The sequence below is a fragment of the Penaeus japonicus genome, unplaced genomic scaffold (genome assembly GCF_977035675.1).
Source record: "Penaeus japonicus unplaced genomic scaffold, GWHDUDI00000001_assembly GWHDUDI00000003, whole genome shotgun sequence".
NCBI classification, from domain to species: Eukaryota; Metazoa; Arthropoda; class Malacostraca; order Decapoda; family Penaeidae; genus Penaeus; species Penaeus japonicus.
The window spans coordinates 46,763,815-46,772,870 of record NW_028234405.1 but is presented as its reverse complement, the minus strand read 5'-3'; the positions used below and the strand labels follow the sequence as shown (position 1 = coordinate 46,772,870).

The following is a 9,056-nucleotide window of genomic DNA, read 5'->3' as shown; positions in this document are numbered from 1 at the left end:
AGTATGTGAACAAAATACCGGCATGTATTAGGCATTAACTAAGAGTAGATATATGATATGCAACAATTACAATAAATGACAACAGATTAAGAGTAGAGAGAAAAGGAAATCTCAGGTTGACAGTTGAGACACCTGCTTCACCTTTGATTCTTCGGTAACACCACGAATATGAACTAAGGAAACATGATATATCAGATATTTATTAAAACTTGATATGATACACACCCATTGATTGCAAATCATAACACCATTTGATTAAAATTACGAGCAAAGGAAGTCTTCGAATGACAGTTCGAACACCCATTTCTTCAATGAATCTTCGATAGCATCACGAATTGCAAAAACGCGAAACATATCAGACGCTGACTAAAATAGTCTATGATACACTCGAGGTGACACCAAACATACCACATCATTTAAGAATAGATTAACGAGCATCGGAAGTCTTCACTGACAGTTCGAACACGTGCTTCTCCCATGATGCATCGGTGACGTCACGAGCCTCTCAGGGACGTGGCAAGGGCTGACACAAAATCCCCAATTTTGTCGTGTTTTCTCCCGATAGAAGGCATATTTATTGACTGACGATGGGACTTACGCTCTCGACAGTGTTCTCTCGCCTCTTTGGCAAGAAACAGATGCGAATTTTGATGGGTAAGTGGGTCAAACGGTAAGCAATTGGGAGAAGGTGACATTTCGTCCCGATTCCGGTCGGGTTTGTTGTCCTTTTGATATTTAATGATTTTCACGAGGTTGACCAAGTTCAAGGGAATCAGAGGGTGCCCTGAGGTATTCCAAGTGGCCTGTTGAGGCTCCCCTTGAATTTCGCCGTAGGAACAGACCTCGGAAGGATTTTCCCAGTGGCTCTAAGGTCGTGACTCATCCTAAAGGGTTTTGTTTTCTTTCTCCCGTCAAGTACTTGTCTGTTGTAGCGCATTGCGTATTTGTCGGGGTCTCGCAGGTATTTGATTTGGTTCTTAGATTTAGAGTGAGGTTTTCTTGTCATGGCTTGTATGTCTGTGTGTGTGTGTGTTTTGGGGGGTTACACTTATTACAGGATTGAGAATATTTGATGAAGTGTTAGATACTGTGGACATTCCATAGGGGAAATATCTTTTAAGGTTGTGTTTGTCGCCTCTTTTGATGGTGCTGGTGACGGCTCAGCTTTGGGCTGCATGAAGGTATAAGAATATGAATAATAGTGTGATATGAACGCTCGCTGTTACGTTGGGTAACATCACCATTTTCTGTGAATGTAACAATGTCATTAACCCCATAATGTTTGATGGCATGATATTTGTGCCATGGCTTGACTGAACTTCCTACCATTGAAGTCAACGCCATGTCATGGCTTTTGATTGGCCATATCACCAGATAATTGGGGTTGTAGTGGCAGGCCACTGCCTCCAAGGATGAATACCCTGCAGCGATAGGCCCTTGCATGTTTAGATACCCCGGTGAAATGTCCAGGCAGAACGAAAACCGCCCCATCATTAACCCATTCACGCCGGGGCGGTTCCGGCTTTGCATGGTCGCAATGCCGGGGTTTTCGAACGCATAAGCCTAACGCCTCGAGATTCTCGGATGCACAAGCTGCGAGCATGGGCTGCTCGCTCGCTCAGCCCGAGTGCCGGCCTTGCCCTGATATCTCGTTCCTGGTGTCTGACGCAAAAATCACAAAATGTGTCAGCATGTCAACCTGCGTGAATGGCTTTACAGGTTAACTAAAATTATAGCAATGTCAGCAATATATCAGAAAGGGCTATAAGTGACACAGAGTCGCTGCTATCTAAACACGCCTATTTGTCACAAACCTTCCAAGTATAGTCTGGCAAGATAGACCTTGTAGAACTCCATGGTAGTTTTTATGCAAGTGAGGAATCTTGCAGAGGTTTGATAGCCTCTGTCGGAGTGCAATGCAAGGAGCTCACATTGGCACTTAATGCTGTCTTGTTCTCAGCAATTTTCAGACTTTGCAGACTTGCCGGTGTCTTTTGTTCACAGGCAACTATCAAAGTCTGTGGATCTGTGCATCAAACAATGCTATGGCCTCCAGACTTGAAGCCGTCTGGTAGCTCAGTGGTAGCTTGTCGACTTCATATCCTCGTGATCGGCAGATTGAGTCCCGTCCAATCTCGTGAGTTTCCACTGTCACCTGGCGGTTACTGACGTAACTGGGCACTGCGTTGGGTAAGGACCAAGCTCAGATCGAGTCAACACTCGTTGACACACACTCACGAGTGGGCTCGCCTCAGTGCATAGCCCGGCGTAGCATCTGCTCCGCAAATCTGGCTTATCCTCATCTGGCTTCGTACCTCGATTATGGTCTATAAATCTCCACCACATATATTCTGGGTATATTATTAGCTTTTGTTGGAGTAAGATGTGGAGGCCACAACATCACTTGATGTTGACCTATTACCACTCTCATTTCCTGAGCTTGAATTTTATTTTTGAAAGATCCCCTCCTTGCCATTAAAACTGAAGGATATAAATGAAAGATTGTCAATTCAATATGAAATGTATAAGACCTGGTATAGATTAACGTTAGATTAGTAGTATTTTTAATTATAAAAATGAGGGTTTTCCTAAACACTTCATTAATGAGATTTCTGTTGCAAACTGAAAATATAAAAGTTATTACATTTAGAAATATAGTACTTGCATCTTGTAAAATGATGACTGATTGCCTTAATTAATATTTTTTTTATTATTATTATTTTTTTTTTAGCTAATATGTACTTGTTCAAGAAAGTGAAGCATCTGTTAATAAAAAGGAAAAGAAAACTGCTCATAGACGATAATTCATTGAAAATACCCTTGAAATGACAGGCCAGTCATAAGTAAGGCCAGTTTCATGTTGCTAATTATTCAGAGTTTTGCAAAGTTTGACAGCTCAAGGCAGTTCGAAGCTTGTTGTATTGTGTATTTGCTGTATTAGTTCTGATATGACATCTACAAAGATAATACACCCAGTAAGTAGGTTTATTGTCAGACAAGGAACCAGCCCAAGCCTATCCTATCAGAGTTTACTTGGAATGTACTTGTTGACTGTTTGCCTTAGTGCGGTTAGGTGAGAAGGCTTCGTCAATTACTGTGCTTATTATGTATTATGTAGGCGTGATTAAATCGGTTATTTTACTTTTTTATTTTATATTGGGCATAGATAAACTGCATTTTCTGTGAAGGATCCCCCCCCCCCAAAAAAAAAAAAAAAAAAAAAAAAATATATATATATAATTGTCACTTGAATAATTATGAATAATAATTATGTATATCCTTTCTTGGCCTGTGCTAACCTAATCTAACCTGATTTCTCCTTATCTCCTTATCTTTCCATAGCATTTCATATCTTTGTTTCCTTGATTGTACCAAACCTTATTGTACATTACTTTCTTGCCTTTATACCCAATGATTTTTGTTGCCTCTGCGTCCTCTTAGCTACAGCGGAGAGGCCAACAAATGTCCTCTACCAGTATTGCAAAAATGCAATACTGGTCTTGAAGTTCATGAATTTATAAGTTGTATGAGACCATCCTTGTTAACCCATTCATGCCGGATGACGTGCTGATACGTTTCGTGGTTTTCGCGTCAGACGCCGCCGACGAGATATCTGGCCAAGGCCGGCGCTCTTGGTGAGCGAGTGGGCAGCCCAGGCTCGCGGCCCGTGTGCCAGAGAATATCGAAGCGTTCGGATGATGCTTTCAAAAACCTCGGTATAGCGACCGTGCAAAGCCGGAATGGTAGTGTTGATTAGCTACTATCGACAGATGAACTGAACATCCAGGATTAGCTTTTGACATATAGATGCTCCTTTTCCAAATAAGTGCACATCAAGTAAAATGGAAACGGATCAGATGTTTGTGTATTGGTAAAAGTTGAAGATCAAAAGTTATTTTATTTTCAATTTGTCGCAAAAAATGTCACTTGTACCTTGATTCCATTTACTGTTTAACTGTGAAAGCCAGGTTGTCGTATATAGAGGAAAAATATTGTTGGATTATTATTCATACTTGCCTTATAGCTGTCATCAGCCGTCTGACATGAGCTAAATGAGCAATTGGTGAATTAGTTAATATACTTCAAAGACTGTAATAACTCAGAAAAGGCTGTTTAGAAAAAATCCTTTCACTTTTATTTTATTAAATAAGGAAATTAAAAATGAATACTGCATTGATGAGTTTTTTTTTCTGGCAAGGGTTCTATAGATGAATGAATGTCATTCATTGAATTTAAGGCCTGCACAATCTGAGTTATAATTAAGATTGTTGTTAGTACTTGAAAATTTACTTTTTGTGGAAGATCATGGTAGAATTCCTTTGAAATAGTTTAATAACAAATTGATATCATTAGACAATTTATATGATTCCTCTGGGCTTCCTCCCTTCACTCTCATTCTGTTGTATTTATTTCGTTTTGTACATTATTTTGTGGGTACATTAAGGAAAATATTTTCATTTATTATAAAGGATATTAATTCTCTTTATTTCTTACAGTTGGGCTTGATGCTGCTGGTAAGACCACCATCTTATACAAGCTTAAGTTAGGAGAGATTGTCACCACCATTCCCACAATTGGTAAGTTGTTCCTTCTTTTATGGATGCTTGTATAGATCAGCATAAAATCGTTCTTTTTTTCTGTAATGCATGGGTTTAGATATGAAGACGTCATTGTTGCATTACTTGCCCTTTGGCATGAATGAATACTGAGCTCATAATACTTTAAACCCAATGATGACGGTGTGTCACACCCGTGTGACACGGCTAAATGCCTGATGACGGGGCGACACACCAGTGTGACGTTCCCGATGCAATATTGCATAGGCCCGGCATAGGGGGTTGCCACTTCTCGCCAGGCCTGTCGGGATTGGGTTAATGTGATAAGATTTTAGTTCATGGAAAGATTTTTAGGAAAATTAAAATCATGGTATTCCTGCTCAAAGTTGGGAAGGACTGTCAATACTTTATTTTAAAATTGTCCTTCACCTGCAGAACATATTTATTACTGCAACCATTAGGGCCCTAAAACTATTGTTGGTAGCTAGTAAGAGGTAATGGTGTTATTGTCAGTACAAGAAGTCCCTTTTTTGTAATGGGGGGGAGGGGCAGATACATTTTACCTGCTATTTTGTTTTTCCTTTGATTGCTACAAAGTTTTATTTTATTTACTTTTTTTTTTCCTCTCCATCCTCAGCACTCTTAGAGCTCAGAATTTTACTTCCCTTTTTGGATTGATTGTATGATGAGTCTTAAAGTAGAACAGAATCTTAAAAATAGAAGAAAAAAATTGTCTAGAGAGAATTTGTCTTGAAATGAGTTTTATGCACTAATTACATTTTAAGTTGTTTGAGTAAGATAAATAATGTCACTCAACCATAACGAATTGCAGAATTCTGTATTTGTATGTTTTGATAATCAGCTGAAACAAAGTGTGATATGTGGTTACAGGAATTTTAAGCTATGTGTTTAATGCATGCATATTTCTTTGCAATATATGTTTTAAGGTCAGGGGCAGTTTAACGATTGATTGGTATTTATATGGGGGGAGGGTTAAAGAAAGTATTTGGATATTTTGTTTGCTCTTAGTTTTACTTCATTTCCAGTGGGACGACATAAGAATTCAAACTTTTCACATTTAAAATATTGAGTAATACATTTAATGTTCGAAAGTAGAGGGGCAGGTTTCCAGAATCTGACTATAAAGAAAATGTTTGTTGCCAGCACCCGAGCCAAAAAGAAAGTCAATAGCAGCCATATAAAATGTGTGCAAGTTCCCTAAATTTCAAGAGTCAAAACGTCTTCTTCTAAAGCCAGATTCATCATTTTAAACATCAGTACAAGAGACAAGTTGATATATCAAATCAGTGCACTTCTGTCAGTTACAGCAATATGAAACTAGCAAAGATATCCCAACACAAGGAACAGAATACACATTGATGGAAAATCCTTTATTTTTCTCTCTTCTTTCCTTTTTTTAGGTTTCAACGTCGAAACTGTCGAGTACAAGAACATCAGCTTCACAGTGTGGGACGTAGGCGGTCAGGACAAGATCCGACCCTTGTGGCGACATTATTTCCAGAATACTCAGGGTCTCATCTTTGTGGTGGACAGCAATGACAAGGAGAGAATCACGGAAGCTTCAGATGAACTGGCAAAAATGGTAGAGTTTCCTTCTCTAAGAGTTGAGAGTGAGTGAATGAGTGAGTGAGTGTTTTCCTAGATCAGGTTTCATGTATATTGGATAAAAAAAAAATTAGGGGCTCCATTGTTCAATGTAGACTTGAATATACCAAGAAAAAACAAACAAATGTCCTAGATTTTTATTTTAGAAAACATTTTTGGGATGTTAGTGGAAAGTTTTCATTGTGTGACTGCATTTCTGTTGCACTTCTCAAATAATCATCCAATTTTATTCTGCAGTTGCGTGAAGATGAACTTCGAGATGCAGTCTTACTAGTGTTTGCCAACAAGCAAGATTTGCCGAATGCCATGACTGCTGCTGAGCTTACCGATCGCCTAGGTCTTAACCAGTTGCGCAACAGGAGGGTAAGTTGCAAGTTGGGAATATTGGTTTTCAATGTCTTAATTTCATTATTATTCAAGTAGTTAACCCACTCACGACGGGGGCATTCCAGCCTTGAATGTCACAATGCCGGGGCTTTCGAGCGCTTAGGCCTAAATCAATTAAATGGCTGGCACAATACTGTGCCACCCGGCCACTGGGCTTTTGAATGAGCGGTACAGTACTGTACCACCTGTCCAGAGAGGGTTAAAGTTGCAAAGTATGATTATCATTTGTTGTATTTCTCTTGCAAAACACTAATAACCTTTCATTTTTTTTTTTTTTTCTCTCTCTCTCTTTTTCATGTTTTGGGAATCACTTTTACATATTTGATGGATAATCAATCAAGTATTCCTTAATGAAAATCAATAGTTGTATTTGGCAATTATGCAGTTTAGACTGTAGATTACAGTTGATGTGATGTGAAAGATGAAATTCCAACATCTGTTAAAACTTCCTTTTTTCTCTTTCTCCAGTGGTACATCCAAGCAACTTGTGCGGTCCAAGGACAGGGTTTGTATGAAGGATTGGACTGGCTATCCAATGAATTGTCAAAGAAGTAATGTGTATGGATGTATGTCTGTATATTTTATTTGATCTTTTTATATTACAGCTAGCTGCATATTGCAAAATCTCATTAGTAAAGTCTGTTGCTAAATTTTTTGGTCCTTGTTTTTGAAGATTTAAGTATTCTTCTTTTTAGTTTTTAAGAGAGGAGATTAAATTCTTTTGTTTCAATTAACATATTTTTATTCTCTTCACCTGAATTATTGCAAAGAAATTAATCAATCTAGTTAACAGATTTATGGACCCTTATGTAGAAGTCAGATTTTACTTAGTGGAGTACTGTTGTTCTACTTTATGAAGGAATATATATATTTTTAAAAAGAAGGTCTGTGTGATTTATCTTCAGGCTGAAGTCTGACCGTTTACAAAAATTATTTGATAGCCAAACTTATGTTATCCTAGAGGAAAATTGAACTTCTTGTGATCAAAGTCATCAAGGTGAGAATAGCCCTTCTCACATTGTTAATGAATGGTGCATTGGTACAACTCCAATATAGATGGCTTCTAAGTTTAACTGAAGATTTGTGTATTTTTTCACTGCACTTGAAGGGAAAAAAAAAAATCCTAAGAGAAACAAGAGTGTACCATAGCAAGACTTCCACATCAATTGCAGCTGCAGTCCTACCCTTCCACCCCCTAAACGTGTGATTGTGTGCATTTTGTTGAATGTTTAAAAAAAAAAATAGTTGCGGGGATGAATGCCAATCCATTGTAGCGTAAGGCTATGTTCTCCTGAGACAACAACCGTATAGAATTACTGAAATTTTAATATAACATTTACTATGTATGGGGAGTTCTAACCTCCTGTATGATGTAGTTTGTATATTTTGGAATATAGATTTTTGGGTTACCTATACCAAGTGACACAATCAGCCCTATTGGTCTTAAGGCTTTCCTCTCGACCAGCTGGTGATCAACGCTACGGAAAGAGTTGATAATACATCACAATACATTCTAAGGCTTCAAGATTGTTATGTACATATGCAGTATGGCGGCATTATGGTGTTTTCCTTTCTGTTGATCTTTGTGCTCACACTCCTGCAGGTTTTTTTGTTATTGAATTTCATTGTCTAGTGTTTCAGGTTATACTTGATAGGAAAAGGCAATGGATGCATTTTTTTCATAATATTAGCTTAAAACACAAGCCAGGTATGTGACTGTATCACTCATGTTATTTGTTATTTCTCTCTATCCAGCAAGATTTTATTTTTCTGTGACAGAATGTGTTCTAATTTATATACTTGACCTCATCATTGGGAAAGCGGATGCCATCTGCTTATTTATCATCTTAGGAAATTATCACTTAGAATCAAAGTGGTACTGTTCCTCGTCAAATATTTAAAAATTAAGCAGCCTGGGTTAGAAGACATTCCTTGTTACTGTATCCTTGTCTTTTGTCTTCTTAGATTTATGAGAAGACAAAGATAGGTCATAGTTTGTAACTTCTTAATAAACATGTTTGACAACAGTGCTTGGTAAACATTATTTTCCTTGAATTGGTGTGTAAAGAATGATAAGGTGTTGGTAAGATAAAAATGATACCAAACTGTGAGTGTGTTGTATTCAGCATTATAATATCCAGTACCAGAATGTGTTAAAGAGCTGTATCTGTTTCAGTGCATACTAGTAGTAGTATAATGGGAGTTAATGGGGATATGTTTTTACCCACAAAAAATTGTGAGACTACCTCAACCCACTCATGAGAAGTTGCTTGCAATGGTTATTTAAAGATAAAAATGTAAAGCAAAAAATATTAATGAAATGGAAAGGAGAAATGGAAGTGGACAAACACAAGTAAAGAAATGATTAGCACTCATTTCCAATGTGTCTTTTCCTTTGCTTTTATCCCTGGGCTACAGTAGTCTCCCCTCCACTACACTCGGTCTATTATTAATAGAACAGACTCAAGACACCGTGCAGATTGAAAC

General features: G+C 37.9%; 1 protein-coding gene across 1 annotated transcript; it reads left to right on the top strand.

The window, feature by feature from the left end:
- Positions 1-460: 460 nt before the first annotated feature.
- Positions 461-8,596, top strand: Arf4 (ADP-ribosylation factor 2). Its single transcript, XM_043018656.2, has 5 exons — positions 461-654; positions 4,497-4,577; positions 5,978-6,159; positions 6,420-6,545; positions 7,038-8,596. The coding sequence occupies exons 1-5, from the start codon at positions 588-590 to the stop codon at positions 7,122-7,124; spliced, it is 543 nt and encodes a 180-aa protein (XP_042874590.1). The 5' UTR covers positions 461-587; the 3' UTR covers positions 7,125-8,596.
- Positions 8,597-9,056: the final 460 nt, after the last annotated feature.